The sequence below is a fragment of the Desmodus rotundus genome, chromosome 3 (genome assembly GCF_022682495.2).
Source record: "Desmodus rotundus isolate HL8 chromosome 3, HLdesRot8A.1, whole genome shotgun sequence".
NCBI lineage: Eukaryota > Metazoa > Chordata > Mammalia > Chiroptera > Phyllostomidae > Desmodus > Desmodus rotundus.
In genome coordinates this window covers 138,812,824-138,829,956 of record NC_071389.1, presented here as the reverse complement: position 1 = coordinate 138,829,956, position 17,133 = coordinate 138,812,824, and the positions used below count along the sequence as shown (strand labels likewise).

Genomic DNA, 17,133 nt, shown 5'->3' with positions numbered 1-17,133 from the left:
GACCCTAAAGAAAATTTTACTCTTTGCAACAGTATTTATGGACGTGGGGAACATTATGCGAAGTGAAGTAAGCCAGTCAGAGAAAGACAAATACCGTATGATTTCATTCACTTGTGGAATCTAATGAACAAACTGAACTAACCAGCAAAACAGAGACAGACTCATAGAAGGAGGACAGATGATAGCTAGTGGTGGGGGAGGGGTTTGTGAGGGGAGAGATTGAACCAAAAGGGAAAAAGGACTCATGGACATGGACAACAGTGTGGTGATTGCTGTCCATGTTGGGGGAGGGAGGTATAAGGGGACTAAATGGTAGTGGAAAAAAGGGTGATTTAAACCTTCAAAAAACAAACATACTCATTCTCAAATGTTAGTATGAGTCATTTCTTGGGGAAACTCTGTCCCTCCTGTCCCTCCCCAAGTTTAGACCAGGTTCTCTTACACATTCACAGGACCATATTTTGTTGCTTCAGAACATTTTTTTGTTATGATTTATAATTGTTTAGTGCCAGTCTTCTCTCACTAAGTTCTATGAGGGAGGGTCTGGATTGGATTTACTCTCCATTATCTACCAGGGGCCAAATACAGTGCCTTGCACAAAGCAGTTGTTAATATTTAAACAATTTTTACATCAAAGAGGAAATTAAAACTCTCAGACTACTTAGTAATTAAGGACAATGAGAATTACACTGTCTTGAGGACTGTGGGCAAAGCTAATCTCGGAGGAAATTCACAGCTTTAAATCCTTTAAATAAACAAACTGAACATTCTATCCAAGAAATTAGGGGGGGAAGTCAGAATGAAAAAAGTAATGAAACAAAATCAGTAGAAGTAGTCTTTGAAAAGCCCCACAAAATAGACAAATTACTGGTAAGGCTAAGCAAGGGACAAAGCCCAAATGCATAATGTTTAGAATGAATAAAGTGATATAACAACAGATGAAATAAATTTAAAATACAGAATACTATGTACAACTCTAACCAAGTATATTAGAACATTTAAGTAAAATGGACTCTTCTGGAACAATAAAAGGCCAAACATCAATTCAAAAAGAAAATCTGAATAGTTTACTAACCATGATGAGTATAGAAAAGTTCATCATTGTTTCTACTCTTCTGTATGTTTGGAGAACTAAAATTGCTCAGCACCTCTCTGGTTAGTAAAATTGACGAACAGTGTTTGCATAGCCCATTCCATCAGCTTGAGAACAGCAGTCTAGTAAATCGAGCGGAAATACCAAAACATCAAGCAAAGGGTCCTAGACTGGCCCCGCTAAGATCGAGGTTCGGCGATTAAGGAGAAGTAGAAGACCCAGGAAGCAGCTTTCCGCAGGTAGAGGCCAATGCGCCTGCGCAGGATAGAGGCCGCTGCGTTACCAGCTGCGGGAGGAATCTCAGGCGCCCCGAGTCACGTGGCAGGAGGCGGGGCGCAAGGGACGCTGCCGCGTCGTCGCGGGCTCAATGGGCGGTGGCAGAGCATGTGTATGCTGCTGTTGCTCTCCTGGGACCCTCTGCCGCGCCAGGAGCTGAAACGAGCGGTTGCGCGAACACCGCAGCGGAGGAGGAGGAGGAGGAGGAGGGCAAGGGTGGCCGGAGGCAGGTCGGGCGTCCATCTCGGAAGCTGAAGGGCCTCGGCCTCGTGGGGGTCATGGCATCGCTGGCAGACCGAGTGCGAGGCAATGGGCGCATCGCCGCCGGGCTCCTGCTCAACCTACTGGTGTCCATTTGCATCGTGTTCCTCAACAAATGGATCTATGTGCACCATGGCTTCCCCAACATGAGCCTGACCCTGGTGCACTTTGTGGTCACCTGGCTGGGCTTGTACCTCTGCCAGAAGCTGAACATCTTTGCCCCCAAAAGTCTGCCGCCTTCCAAGCTCCTCCTCCTGGCTCTCAGCTTCTGTGGCTTCGTGGTCTTCACCAACCTTTCTCTGCAGAACAACACCATAGGCACCTATCAGCTGGCCAAGGCCATGACCACGCCGGTGATCATAGTTATCCAGACCCTCTGCTACAAGAAAACCATTTCTGTAAAAATACAGCTCACGCTGGTGAGTAGCTTCCGCTTCGCAAGGCGCACCTCCCAGACCGTCTTTTTCACCGGGAAATTTGAATGTTTAACCTTGCTGCATACTCCTTCCCTTCATCTTAAAATCCACACCTGTGTCATCTGTGAGCATGTGAACTTAAGGCTTATTTGGAGGATATGGAAAAAAGCCACCCTGGCACTCCATTGGGTTCTTACCCCAAGAGTGTACTTGCGTGTTTTTAATAACTGCTGTTAGATATCCTTTAACGCTGTGATCGGTAAGAAAAGGAAGCTATGTTGTGTAATTCAGTGTATCAGATTATCTGCAAAATCTCAAACTGAAAAAAGCCCACCTCCCCCAGGGGAACCAAACTGTATGATAAACGTTAAAGGTTTAGAATAAAGTATGTTTCAGACTGTCAGCAGCGACATTCCGCAGAGGTTTCTGTGTCTTTAAATATAAGGATATGAACTAAAATCATTTTAGCAGTTAATAACTTACAATACATTACAATATTAAAGATGCAAATGCTTTTGTTATATGTTTATTTATATGTTGTTTGGCCAGTAGTTTTGGGGTTCTTTTACTCCTATGTCCATGTATGTGGTATTCATTTCTTGCAAAGTTCAATGCATTGACTCATTATTTTACCCAAAATTTTAAATAGAATTAATTCTACTTTAAATAGAATTAAAATAGAATTAATTTGATTTTAAATAGAATTAAATGAGAATTAAATAGAATTATGTTCATTAAATGAACATAGTGAGGACTATCATATTTAACTTTGAGGAAACAGGATTAACATTCAGTGCTTTCAAATAGAAAAGAAGAAAAATTTATAGAGGTTCATTGTTTCCCATTGATTTTTTTAAATTAACCCTGTCGTGGCATACTCTTGAATTTAATCTGAACAACATTTACCTCTTTTTCTTTACAGATTCCTATAACTTTAGGTGTAATCCTAAATTCTTATTACGATGTGAAGTTTAATTTCCTTGGAATGGTGTTTGCTGCTCTTGGTGTTTTAGTTACATCCCTTTATCAAGTGGTTGGTAATTTTTTTTTTCTTTATTTGCCTTTTTAGCAGATTGCATAAATTTTGAAGCTGTATCCCAAGGTTTAGAAAATACAGTATAGAGACAATAAACTGTTAGGAAGAAAGCATAATTGCCTAAATTGGCTGACTCAAGGTGAAGAGAAGAAAGGAGACAGAAACTTCATGCTCAGCAAACGCCTCCCTCCCTGTTTGTAAGTGTGTAACACCCATGCGTAACAGTCTGAGTGTGGGGCGGTGTTATATTATTTTGGGGGAAATCTTTACAAAATGAGTAGTAAGACTTTTTACTTGAGAACTGAGATCATTGGTTACGTTTGTCATTTACTTTTTAATTGTCACATTATTGTGAAAGAGTGAGTACACTTTCAAAAATTTGAGTGGAAAAGGAAAATTACAGATTTATAAATCTTTGCCTTAAAAAATATTCTGCTGTTACAGCTTATATATTGGCTTTGAATACTTTGTCTATGTGAATATTTTATAGCAGTGGGTATGTCACGTCTTGTACTAGCTCAGTGCCTTGTCTATATAGCAGGCATTCATTAAAAATTTGTTCATGGAGCCACTTACTTCATTACCATAAAGTCTGGACAAGCGTACTTTTTGTGTTTTAGATAGTTGGGAAAAGTAACTTGGTAGGGTACATACAGTGAAACAGTATTTTCTCTATACTGAAAACCTTGGGCTGAAAATTCTAGGTGTGCCTGCATGGGGAAATTAGAGTCAAAATGTGTACCCAATTTTACTTTTTTTGCCAGCATCCACTGGTTGTAAACTAAGACTTTCTTGGTAAGTGTTAGGAGTTTAATAATACAGCCTTAGCATCTTAAACTTTATAATACTGATCATTTTAGAAAATTGTTATGTGAAAATTCTGAGGTTGAATACCTGTTTTAGTGGCAGAGAAGCAGTCTAAAAAAGACACCAGTGGCATGAGAGGGTGGAGCACTCACTCACTCTTGTCACTTGATTCCCAGGTAATGTCTTTTACTACAGCCGGTAATCAGAGGAGGCTCAGCTCTGAGCTCCAGGAAATTATATTTGCGTGTACTTCAGTGAGTTTAAATGTCGTTACTAGCTACAGTAAATGAACATTCTTTTTTGCTGAAAGAACTTGTTCTTTCCCAGTATGGATTAAATATTCATTAAATATAGCAAGAAATTTTATTTGTTGACATTAGACCTTCTTGTATTCATTATATGTAATTTAAATTCAGAGTACTCACTGTTCATGCCAGTGTGACCATTTTTGTTCACACTAGTCTCAACACCATTATAGATTAGAATCAAAGGATTCTATATCCCTCAGGTAGATATTTGAAATGATATTGACCAATGAATGATCATAGACTAACAAATTCACAGAGTTCTCCATTATGAGCAAATGGTAAAAGTAATGTTACAAAGTAGGTATATTCCACAAAAATTCATTTAAAAAAAAATTGTATTTTCCCATCACATGCAGGTATAATTTCTAAGTTATTTCTGCTGGGGCATTAAAAGGAGTTAAAAGATGAGTGATCAGGTATTAGACAGAGTTAGTTGTAGAAAGAGTGTGGACTCATTCATTCACTCAGCAGACATTTCTTCTACTTTATGCTCAGGCTTGAGGTTACAAAGATGAAAAGCAGCTACAATCCAGTAGTGTAGAAACACGTGTAAACAGCTAATCGTAAGTAGCATAGCTCAGGGTATAAGGAAGTTCTGTGGTACACCAGGGAGGAAGTGTCATCCTACCAGAGGGTAAGTCTTCCTGAAAAAGTTAACAATTTAAATTGGAGGACACACATGAATTTGCTTAGCACAGAGATATAGCAGAAGTCTTTCTTTGCATTGGTGTATGGAGCATTTTTGGAGAAGTTGATTTGTTTGGTGAGACTAGAGTGGCATTATGGAAGGACAAGGCTCCGGGATGGGTGAGACCAGATGGCAGAGTCTTAAATGTCATGCTGAGGAAGTGTGCTCTCCATCCCGCAGGCACCAGGAAAAGAGTGTAGACTCTGGTGGCAATGAAGAGTGAATAGGAGAGGGAAGAAAGGGTGACAGGCAGCACAGTTAGGAAGCTCTCCACGGTCCCAGGGGAAGACAGGAAGGCGCTGACCAAGGACAGTGGTAGTGAAGCAGGTAAGGAAAAACACTCCGGAAACCTTTTGGAGAAAGAATTCGTGGGATTTGACTAAATGTGGGAGTGAGAAAAGTAAGGAGTCTGATGCTTGAAGGAGCTTTTATCAATCACTGGAGCAACACAGGAGGAATTAATTTGGGATGGAAGTAATGAGCTTGATTTTGAACAAGTCCCTGTAGATTATCTCAGTGAAGATGGCCAGTAGACTGTTAAAGATGTGAGTTTAAGGATGCTCAAGGAAAGAGGTCAGAGCTATAGATGTGAGCAGATAGTCGAAGAAATCAGTTACGAAGATAAAAGAGGAAGGCCAGATATCTGCCTTAAAACTAGTAAGTGAAGGAAGAAGCGGACAGTGCAAACCAGAGGTCAAGTTCTCCTAGAAGAAATTTGCAGATTGTGCAGAGAGCTCCAGCAGGAGGAGGGTGGAGGGGCCCTTCAGGTGGGGCTCTTGTAGGTGATGGTGCCCTTTCGAGGAGCAGTTTCCTTAGAGGGGTGGTGGGCAGAAGCCAGGCTGCACTGCGGGAAGGGAAAGTGGAGGCCCTGACTCCACGATTCCAGGTGGTTCTGTGTCGGACAAACGCAGCTGCCGGGTGAGGCCGCTAAAGGGACAGAAGAGCAGGCGTACTCTCTGCATTCGTCTTGCTCACTGCGGTGCCCCGAGGAGCCAGCAGCAGCAGAATCAATTCTTTGTCCTTCATATTCACAGAAGACCCTTGGTTAAGGATGGTGGGAGCATGTGTCAGATTTCCTGCTCTTCTATTTCTGTCTTGGGAATGTCTGTAGACTTGGAGTGTGTGTAATAGGACACCCAGACCTACAGAAAGAAAATTATGGAGGAGCAGTGATTCAAAGGCCTGGCTGTTCTTGCCAGATCTTATGCAAACAGTCCTACTGAGCTTTCTTTAAACAGTCAGATTTGTGAAACATTTTGATGGCTGATGGGATTTGAGGCTTTGAGGTATTGGTTCTACTAAGTGATATAGTTGTTCAGGATTTGTGATCATCCAGTTTTTTGAGGTGTATTGGTGGGAGATTACCCACAGAAAAGTTATCCATAAAGAGGAAAATTCCTTTGACCATTGACTGGGTTTTTTTAAGTGAATGAGAAGACCTCACATACCTTTCTAACCACATACATTGGCAGCCACCTGGGATAACTGAGGTTCCTGTCAGTCTCTAACTAGTGTGCCCTGCCCCCCACCTGGTCTTTTGCGGAGGCGCATTTTTAGAAAGAAGTGAAATCTGACCTAATGATCAAAATTTCCATTCCTGCCATATTTTCCTGAGATCTCTTATGGTTGTGGGCTCCTGTATGCATGGACTTTCTCCATTTACTAGGACCAGGAGGGAAGAACGGAGAACTAAGATAATCATCTTTATCATTTTTTTTCTCCTCCTTTATAACTCAGAAAACAACACATGATCAGGCATTGACTTTATAAAACTCCTTTCATCCAAGGTGCTTAAGGACCATTTGTACATATTGTTGATATTTGAAATCTTGTAGAATAACTAGGCGTTTCCTCTTCCCCCACCCCTGGGCCCCACATTCCCATCTCCATGGCTAGAGTTGCATCTTTCCTTTAATAAGTAATGCTGTTTGCTTTTGGCCTAACTGGTTTCATCCCCTAATTTTCAGTGGGTAGGAGCCAAACAGCATGAATTGCAAGTAAACTCAATGCAGCTGCTGTACTACCAGGCTCCGATGTCATCTGCCATGCTGCTGGTCGCTGTGCCCTTCTTTGAGCCCCTGTTTGGAGAAGGAGGACTGTTTGGCCCCTGGTCAGTTTCTGCTCTGGTGAGTTCTAATTGTTTTAGTGTCTAAGAAACAAGATAATGTTAATCCCTCCATTATTAATGCAACTTTAATTTGCAGGGCACTATTTCAGATCTAGCCTCACATTTAATATTCATAATTAGCCTTTAAGGGAGGCAGGGTAAGGATTATTATTATTTTTTTAGATGAAGAAACAGAAAGGTTAAGGGACTCACGTAAAGTCAGACAGGTAGTCAGTGGCAAAACCAGACCTAAGATTCAGGTCTGCTGATGCTTGGTTACTGCTCTGACCATTCCGGGCTATAGTCCACAAATAACTTGGGCATTTATTTTTATTTTACTTTTTTATAGTGAAAATGTAGGCTAACATATTTTGTTTTGTTTGGGGGTTTATTTCTTTTTTTCTTCTTCTTAAAGAAGTCCCATTAACATTTCTTATAATGCTGGTTTGATGGTAATGGACTCCTTTAGCTTTTTCTCTTCTGGGAAGCTCTTTATTTCTCCAATTTTAAATGAGAGCCTTGAGGAATAGAGTAATCTTGGTTGTAGCTCCTTGCTTTTCGTCCCTTTGAATATTTGGTGCCAGTCCCTTCTGGCCTGTAGTGTTTCTGTTGAGAAATCAGCTGACAGTCTTATGGCAGCTCCCTGGTAGGTAACTGTCCTCCTGGTGCTTGATTTTGTTTTAATAATATAAATAGTACATGGTCATTGTGTAGATTTTGAACATACATAAAAATATAAAGAAAGTGAAGGCCTCCCAGAATCCTGCCAAACTAAGATAATCATCGTTATCATTTCTGTGATTATTTAGTGGATCTCTTTTTCAGATACACAGATCCATGCGTGCATGTGTATTTGTATGTATGTATAATTTTATTTACATGGAGCGGTATTGTATATGCCGTTTTTATCACAGATTCCTTTTCCTCAGCCCTCCTACCCACACACATTTCCACATCTCATTACCCTTCCTTGCCCTTTAAAGTCAGTCATGTCAGCATTTTAGTGTTTGTTCTTCCATATTTTCTCCGTGGTACACATGCCCATATATCAACATAGACAACACACACATGAATATAGACATAAAGTAAACATTTGTTTCTGTTAGAGAAATGGGATCATATCACATGATTTTCTGTATCTGGCTTTTCTCACTTAATATCTCATGAAAGTCTTTTTATATCATTCTTTTCAATGCCTGTATAATAGTTCTAGTTCTGGCTCTTGGCCACTATGACCAGTGTTGCAATAAACATTGTGTCTATGTGTCCTCGTGAACTGGTACTGTTTTCTGTGAAGCAGAATCCTAAGAGTGGAATTGCCAGATCACAGGGCTGTGTACTTTGGGGACGTTTTAAGAGACAAAGTGTAATCCCCAACATAGGGAAGGAATGTCTGTTTCCCGTAACTGTAGCTTTTGGAACGCAGTCTATAGGGATGTCTTTTCTGTTGATGGTGTTAACGTGTCAAACTTACATAGCTCTTGGTCTGTTCTAGGCACTATTCTAAGCACTTTGCAAATGTTAATTTACTTAATCCCGATAACAGCTTTATTGTGTGGATACATACCACTCTTCTCCCTGTATTTACTGATGAGGAAACGGAGGATCCCACAGCTAGCAAACAGAGCTAGAGTTGGAACCCACGCATGCTGGCTACGAAGTCTGTATTCTTGAACACCCTGCTGTGCTGCCTCTGAGCAGGTCATAGCTGCTTCAAATTCACATACTTTGACATAAACCCTTTTATCCAAAGTAGAAATCACTGGGCCAACTGTTAGATTATATTTCCTCTTAATTTTACAAAAGTTCTAGTTATCTTGGTTGTCAGGTCTTCAAACCATTGCAGCTTAGATGCCTTAAATTAGAAAGGGATAGGCCCCCTGACAAATTTGAAAAAGAGGTGAGCAGCAGAAAGGTCATAAAAAAAAAGTCAAGGAACTTAGTGCCCAGCTGTCTGAGGCCATTTAAGTAAGGGAAAGGCCCTTTAATTTCCCTAGGGGGCATCATTGTCTCAGAGTAGAGCTTGTAATTCTGTTCCTAATGCTAAGTCATCAAGAAATTGGCACGGAACATTCTGTGAACTCAATAAAATTAATGATGATATATTTCTAGAAACAATTTTAAAATGTTTTTAAATTTTCTCTCATTTTTTATTTATTTTAGAGAGAGGAAGGGAGGGAGAGATAGAGGGAGTGGAACATCAATCAGTTGCCTCTCGTACACATCACAACCAGGGAGTGAACACACAACCCAGGCATGTGCCCTGACCGGGAATAGAACCGATGACGTTTCACTTTGCAGGGTGATGCCCAACCAACTGAGCCACACTGGTTAGGGCTAGAAACAGTTTTTAAAAACCTTTAAGGAGAAAGTTTCTTTTTGTTGAATATTTAATGGGCCTTTTATAAACAAATAACATGTTACTCTTTTTACCTAAATAGGACTCAACTCCAACTTCTAACTGCACTGATCTAAAACCAATAAAACTCCCATACATGGGACAAAAGGAATCTTGAAATGTGACTTATCGATCTCTTTGAAATTTAAACTTATTATTAATTCAAATCATAGCTAATATTTGATCATAACTCACTTTAGAAGTAGAAAATGACATTCTAACTTTTTAAATAATATTGTGAGGTAGGTTTGAAGAGGGTGTTGCATGTGTATACAGCGGTACAGCCCACTTTGCCGCCCTGTCCTCAGCCAAGTTGTCGTTTTCACCGTCCCATGTGTCCACCTTGTGTTCTCATGCCTCCGTGCTTTGGCCCATAGTGCCCTCTGCCTGGAATCCTACCCCCTCTTTTTCCTTTAATATTTACATTTGAAACCCAAAGACTTGCTCACTATCCCAGCCCAAAAGGACGTGTCCTGCCTGGAGATTCATGTAGAACTTACTGTTTATTTGCTTGTAAATGAAGAAGCTCATTTTCCTTTATTGCCTTTACTGCCAGAAATCTTGCAGTGCACTCTCACTTTCATGTGGTCAGGAGGAAGTGTAACCGTGGGTTAGGAGCAGGGACTCCAGAGCCAGATTGCTTGGTTCTAATCTCCACCCTGCCACCTCCTGGCTGTGTAATCTGGGGCAAGTCTCTCTACTTCACTGTGCTCTGTTTTCTCATCTATAAAATGGGATAGTATTTTACTACCTCATGGTGTTTGTGAGGATTCAATAAAGTAATATATGGGAAGCTTTTAGAACAATCCTTGGCACTTAATAGGTACTATGTAAGTGTCAGCCGTGATTCCCATGACTTTGATTATGCCTGTAAGTGGCGTCTAAGCTCTTTGAGGATAAGAAGATGTCGTGTTCCTCACAGGGCATGGCCTACTTTTGTAGATACCCAATGACTACGCATTGATTCAGGTTAACTAAAAACAAACGTGGGCAATAGAAGAAGATCTTGAAGGATACATGCTAAGGCATTAATAGTGGTGGGTGGTTGACATTATAAGAAGTTCTTATATTTTGCTTGCTAATCTTTATTTTCTGATTTTTCTATAATGAACATGTATTTTATTTATAAAGTAATTTTTCTTCAGATAAATAAAAGTGAAACTGGAAATGCACATTCAGAGGCGGGATATTATTGGGGAATTTTTCTTTGAGTTTTGTAGACAAAATTACATTTCAGAATATTATTTACTCTGTTCTTTTACTCTCAATTTCTGTTGTCTTTCAGATTGATTCTTTTAAAAATCTTGTCCCTAATAGTTGATATTCAAGTTTTTAGAAATGCCTAATGAAATGTATTTGTCCTTGATGATTGTACTGATTGAAGCTGCATTGATGATTCTTTTGGTTCACTCATAGTTCATGGTGCTGCTGTCTGGAGTAACAGCTTTCATGGTGAACTTGTCAATTTATTGGATCATTGGGAACACTTCGCCAGTCACGTATCCTTTTCCTAATGGCTTACAAATGCATGGTCTTTTGTATTTTCTAAAAGTCCATCACATTAATTCCTTGAGTCTCACAATTACTATTGCATGGCCTAAATTAAGTAGAGTGAGCTGTTTTTAATCTTTAATCATCTCATTCCACACTAGAGGCTATAGAAATTTAAAGAAATATGAACTGGGGAATGAATTAGCTTTTTATATCATGAACATTTTTGAATTTTTTTAAGTCATAGATGGTCATTTTCCTTATCAGAATTAACATAGAGAACCATTCCTTGCACATAGTGGGGTTCGATAAATATTTGTGGAGTGAGAAATGGGATGGATGCTTGGGTTGTCAATCAGTTCTCAGTTATCTATAGTAATGGAGGTGTGGTTATCCACGTAGCAAAAGATAGTCAGGCCTCTGAAATTGACCTAAGTGACCTCTGAATTTTAAGATGTTTTTGTACTTGGGTGGATATGGGTGTGCCTGTCTTTCTCAATATTGCTTCACGAAATGAAGTCATACTTTGCAGGGCTGAACCAAACTCAAGTGCCTATTCTTAATGTTCTGCTTGTCATTCTGTTTCTTCTCTCATTTCACTTTGCTCCACTCTTAGGCAAATGCAGAGAATGGGTTTCTTTAAATCAGAGAGGTGGTTTAGCAGTGTTATGCCATCGGGTTCTGATTTATATAAATGAGTGAACGCTGATGTCATCAAAGTAAAAATGCAGCATATTTGACAACTATCAAGAAATAACAACAACGATAATAATTTTTTAAAAGAATAACACTTAAATTTATTTTGTGCCAGGCACTTTTTGAATCACCTTGTGTATGTTAGGCATTTAATTCCCACAGCAGCTCTGTGAGATAAACTTTATTATCTTACTTTGCAGAGGAGGAAATGGAGGTGCAGAGAGTTTGAATAACTCAAGGTTGTGAGAAGGGTTATATCCAGATTTCGAACCATGCAGTCTGATCCCAAAACTTCTGTACCATGCTGCCAAGTCAGGGCATCCCAGTGTGTGCCCTTACTAACATTGATCCATTCAGCAGACATTGAACACACAGTTAAACTGTTCATCGACTTAGTATTTACATATTGAATATCTACTATATGTCAGACACTGGAGATACAGTGAAATAGACAAAAACCTTTGTGCTCACAGGCATAAACAGACTATAAACCAAAAAATAGATGATATACATATTAGTGTTAATTGCCAAAGAGAAAAAATTAAGCAGGGAAGAGGATATGAAATGTTGGGGACAGAGTTGACATTTTAGGGAGAGAAGGCAGGAAGGCCTCTCTGTAAGAAGAGGACTTTTGAGTAAAGACCCAAAGAAAAAGAGGGCACTCCATGCAGATCAGGATGGATAGCATTCCGGGCGAAGGAACAGCGGGTGCGTGGCCCTAGGGAACAACAGGGAGCCAGTGTGGTTGGAGTGGAGCGCAGAGGGTGGAGCACATTGGGCTCTGAGCGGCGACAGGGAGCCAGGCGGAGCAGAGCCCTTTCGTAAGGATAATTACTCCAAGTGAGAAGGGAAACCATTGGAGTTTTGAGCAGAGAAATGGTGTGATTTTACTTATGTCCTAATAAGGTCACTCCAGTCTACTGTGTTAAGAGCTTTCCCAAATCCATGCAATTGACCTATTTGGCCAGACAATTCTTTGTTGCGGGGACCTGTCCTGTACCTTGCAGGATGTTCAGCAGCATCCCTGGCCTCCACCCACTAGATCCAATAGCTCTCCCTTTCCCCAGTCATGAGAACCAGTGTGTCTAGCTAGATATTGCCCAGGTGGCAAAATAAGCCCTTTTTGAGAACCACTGGACCAAATGAGGCAAGGCAGGAAGGGAAACCGTCAAGAGGCCATTGTACTACTCTAATTTAGAAATAATGGTGATTTGGTACGAGGATGGTAGCAGTGGATATAGTGAGAAGGGATTGGATTCTGGATATATTTTCAAATAGAACCAACAGGTTTTGTTGACAAATTGGAAGTGGAGAATACGAGAAGAAATAAGGGTGACTCACATGGTTTTGGCCTGAGCACCTGGTAGAATGGAGTTGCCATCAGCTGGGGTGGGACAGCCCTGAGGCTGAGGTTTAGGGGTGGGGAGGAAGAGCACGTGCTCAGTCTTGGGTGACAAGTCTGAGAGCTCTGGGTATCAGCTGGGGGCGGTCCCGAGAGAGTCAGTGGTGTGTAGGTGTTTAAAGCAGTGAGGCTGGTTGAAATAGCTAAGCGAACAAGTAGAAGGAAGGAGGCCCAATGATTGAGTCCTGGGTCATTCAGTGTTGGGAGATCAGAGAGGTGAGAGGAGCCAGGCAGAAGAGGCAGGAAAGGAGCAATAAGGCGGAAAGGAAGGAGAGTGGTGTAGGAGCGGAGGGCAGGGGAATACCACTGCCAGGCCAGGTGCGAGAAGACTGGTCATGGATGAAGGGGTTTCACAAGGTGTGGGGGCGCTGGTGCTTTTGACCGGAGCTTTCAGAGTGTTGAAGTGAAAGTAACTGCAACAGAGTGGAAAATTAGAGAATTGTAATACCAAGTATAGACCACTCCTTTTCTGAATCGACAAAAGGATTCACTCTAGAATTTCTTTATATGTGCCTTCCCTCTGGTATAAATATCTTTAACACATCATGAGCCTCTTAAAAGAGTCTGAGGAGTAAAGAAATGCTGAAGTGTTAGAGCCAGTGCACTTGAAGATAGCTCACAATTGAAAATACAGCACTTTTGATTATGGTTCTAATGAACATCCTTGGGAAAATCCTCTGTCTCTCAGGAAATGACCTCTGTCAAGGCAACCAAGCGCAGGTAGCCCTGTGACAGGGCCCGCACTCTCCTGCCCAGAAGGTTCTTCCACGCTGCACAGCCGGCCTCAGAACCAAGGAAAGAGCCTGGCATGTCCTGGGTGCGCACTGTTACTTCCCCCCCCCCTGCCACTCCCCCCTCAAACTCAGCATACTGGATGTGCTTACCTTGAATCAGCTCTCCGGTGCCTTACACATCTCACCTCACTCGCCGAGGGAAGTTATTGTTAGAAATGGCACTCTAAAACAGAATCATAAATTGCTGTACAAATTATCTTCCCTGTACCTCACTCAGAACTCCTTTCCCTACCTTATATTGAAGCCCCTTTTCTCTTCTTTGGAGAGGCCAGTAAGGAGACTTGAAGCAGTCTCCTGTCACTTATTACTTGCTGAAACCTACCTGTGGAAAGTAGGATTGACCCAGCGCTTCACTGAAGTTCCTGTTGTTGTCTATGTTGGGGGAGGAGACGCTGCTGTTCCGTGCGTCGTGCAGTTCTTCCCAGCCCCAGGGAGCCATTGCTTTGTGTGTGTGTGCGTGTGTGTGCACACACGCGTGTGTATGAATATGAGTATGAGTGTGACATCTGACTTGTTATTCCTTTTTATCCTTATCCAAAACCTCAGCTATAACATGTTCGGACACTTCAAGTTCTGCATTACACTGTTCGGCGGCTACGTTTTATTTAAGGATCCGCTGTCAATTAATCAGGGTCTCGGCATGTTGTGTACGTTATTTGGCATTCTCGCCTATACCCATTTTAAACTCGGTGAACAGGAAGGAAGTAAGAGTAAACTGGTACAACGACCTTAATTGGGTTTTTTGTGGAGAAAAGAAGGTCACCCCAAGAAGATTACAAAATGTAAAATATGCGAGTTGCTTCCAAAGAAGGAAAAAAATTACATTGCAAAATTCATCGAATGATGGTTTACAAGAAGTAACACAAAGGAAATTTTATTTATAAATAATGACTTTTTTATTTAGTGTACCTTTTTTTCAAAAACTTAATTCATGCTTCTTTTCAAAGGTGATGATTGTATGAAGTATGTAGGATGGTTTGGATACACCAAATGAAGTACATGCAATTGAAGTTCTGTAGTGGGGGCAAAGGACTTCATATCACTGAGCCACAAATGTGTCGAGGCTTTAAGTGTTCAGACTGTTCCACAGAAGGAGGCAGAAGACTCCTCTACCTACTGGAACGTGGTCCCCAATTGGAACTCTATTATAATTTCAGCCAGCGTTCAAGTCAGAATTTAAATCTAGCATTTCTCTCTTAGTTGGTTTAGTAAAACTTCCTGCTTATTTCATTTATAGAAAGCGAAATATAATTGACAGAAAACAAAGTGTAGTACAGAAGACCATAAAACAAAATCCAATTCCAAAAGTAACATTCTCCTAATGGAAAATTGACATCAGAAATTAGGCAGCCCTGACTGGTGTGGTTCAGTGGGTTGGGCGATTGGGACGTCCCACAAACTGAACGGTTGCAGGTTTGATTCCTGGTCAGGGCACATGCCAGTTGGGGGCGTGCGAGAGGCATGATCAATGTTTCTCTCCCTTTCTTTTTCCCTCCCTTCCCCTCTCTCTAAAAATAAAGAAAAATAAAGTCTTTTAAAATTTTTCTTTTAAAAAGAAGTTGTATGTTATCCAAAAAAGCTAGTTTTTTGAGGGGGCTCTCAGTGAATTCCAAAAACGATGTTTAGTTAAAAAACAACTCCACATTCAAATGACCCAAAGGAAAGACTATAGATGAAATAAAGTTTCTTATTATCTTGGTAACTGTCTCCTGGCCTCTTTGAGCCCACGCTGGTAATTTCTAATTCCCCCCTCCTCTGCTCATACTCCCGCCGCCCACCCCCACCCCATGTGAGGCCTGCGTGGAGCTTTCTCTGGCGCTGAGGACTTGGAGTGAGCTGTCCAGCCGCCCTAAGGAGGCTGAGGAAAATTCTTACACAACAAGTCAGGGCAAATGCTCTCCAAACACTGAGCAGAAACTTGGTGAAAATGTTAGGAAAGATTTGAAAGAGAAGTAGAAAAATGGTCAATAACTAACTAGTTCTATGAATTTTTAAAGGAATGATTTTTTTAAACTAAGGTATTGGGGAAATATATGAGTCCCACCTAAGGGAATAAATAGTACCAGAAATTTAATTGCAAAATTTATTTCTGCCTTCCAACTTCTTGACATTAGAGCTTCAAAAGCAGTTGTTGATAACCTCACAATAAGTTAGACAGATGAACCCTCTTGTAATAATTCTTTTTCTAAATATTATTTTTTAACTTTAAATGACAAAACAACTCTTAAGAGGATGAAGAGCCATGTGGATTTTTAAGGATTTTTTTTCCTGACCTGTTTGAAATGAAAGCCTCAAAGAAAATCTATTTTGACAGTATTTTGATGTATCAGTCACTTTGTTGTGTGATTAGTATGTGTGGTTTTCTGTTTGTGTTCTTAATATTCTTTGGTTCTTCTCAGTTTCTGAAAATATATTTGTTGCGCTAAGAAGTACAAGACAATTTGTCTTACAGACGGGCCTCAGGCGTTGTGTCTACAGCACACTCTGTGTGTGTCTCAACGAGCATATAATTATGTCCCCCAAGCTGGAGAAGAGTATTTCAGCACAGTGAGAAACGTGTGACTTCTGTGCACCAACAGCTGCGTTAATTTGTGCCATGTACAAATAAATGCTCGTACGCTGTAAATACCATTCGGGGGGTGGGTTATAATAAAGGACTGATACCAATAGGACTGCAGTGAGAAAGTTAGAGCAGGATAGGGTGGGATACATGTATATATATTTAAGTGAATAAAATACGTGCTGCTGGAACTAGAGGCTGATAACATATTTGGCCCTGAAGACAACCTCCCAGGGGAAGGAGATTCCTGGGGGAAGATGTGCCAGATGACCAGGACCTGCCGCAGCGACAAGCACAGTGCCAGGAGGAACCGCACCTGTTTTTCACCCTGTGTTAAATGACTGAACTTCAGTTTTTACCTGTTACAAATAAAGAGAACCTGATGTTTTTACTTTCGTGCTGTGTGTCGAGACCAGTGGGAGAGCGGTAGCATCTCTATGTGCGTGCAGTGGGGACGCTGGCCTGTCCAGCTCCTAAATATGTGGAATCCAGTGAAACAAAATCCTCGTTTCCTTTTTAAAATATCAGGAAAAAGAAATCTCTCTCTGAAATGAACCAAGCTTTCTTCTGTTTCATTTTTTAAAACCCTTTTTGAACATTGCTATACTTAAGTCATTAGTCACCTTTGTAAAAATTGAAGAGCAACAGCATTAATCAGGCGCCACGTTGACCCCAGCAGTCAGTAGTCGTTGGGGGGTGAGTGTGCAGAACGGCCAAACGCGGAAGTCTGATAAAAAGAATGGAGGTCAGGTGTATTGACACGTCCTGCTCTGCATTTCTGTTTCCAGACTTGACCCGGA

At 41.0% G+C, this 17,133-nt stretch overlaps 1 protein-coding gene across 2 annotated transcripts; it reads left to right on the top strand.

The window, feature by feature from the left end:
• The first annotated feature begins 1,398 nt into the window (after positions 1–1,398).
• SLC35E3 (solute carrier family 35 member E3) lies at positions 1,399–16,724 on the top strand. Of its 2 annotated transcripts, XM_024576334.3 has the most exons (5): positions 1,399–2,049; positions 2,969–3,079; positions 6,853–7,011; positions 10,807–10,889; positions 14,320–16,724. In XM_024576334.3, the coding sequence occupies exons 1-5, from the start codon at positions 1,648–1,650 to the stop codon at positions 14,504–14,506; spliced, it is 942 nt and encodes a 313-aa protein (XP_024432102.1). In that variant the 5' UTR covers positions 1,399–1,647; the 3' UTR covers positions 14,507–16,724. The 2 variants fall into 2 exon arrangements, with proteins under 2 accessions (XP_024432102.1, XP_045040685.1); XM_045184750.2 differs by lacking the exon at positions 2,969–3,079.
• The last annotated feature ends 409 nt before the right edge of the window (positions 16,725–17,133 follow it).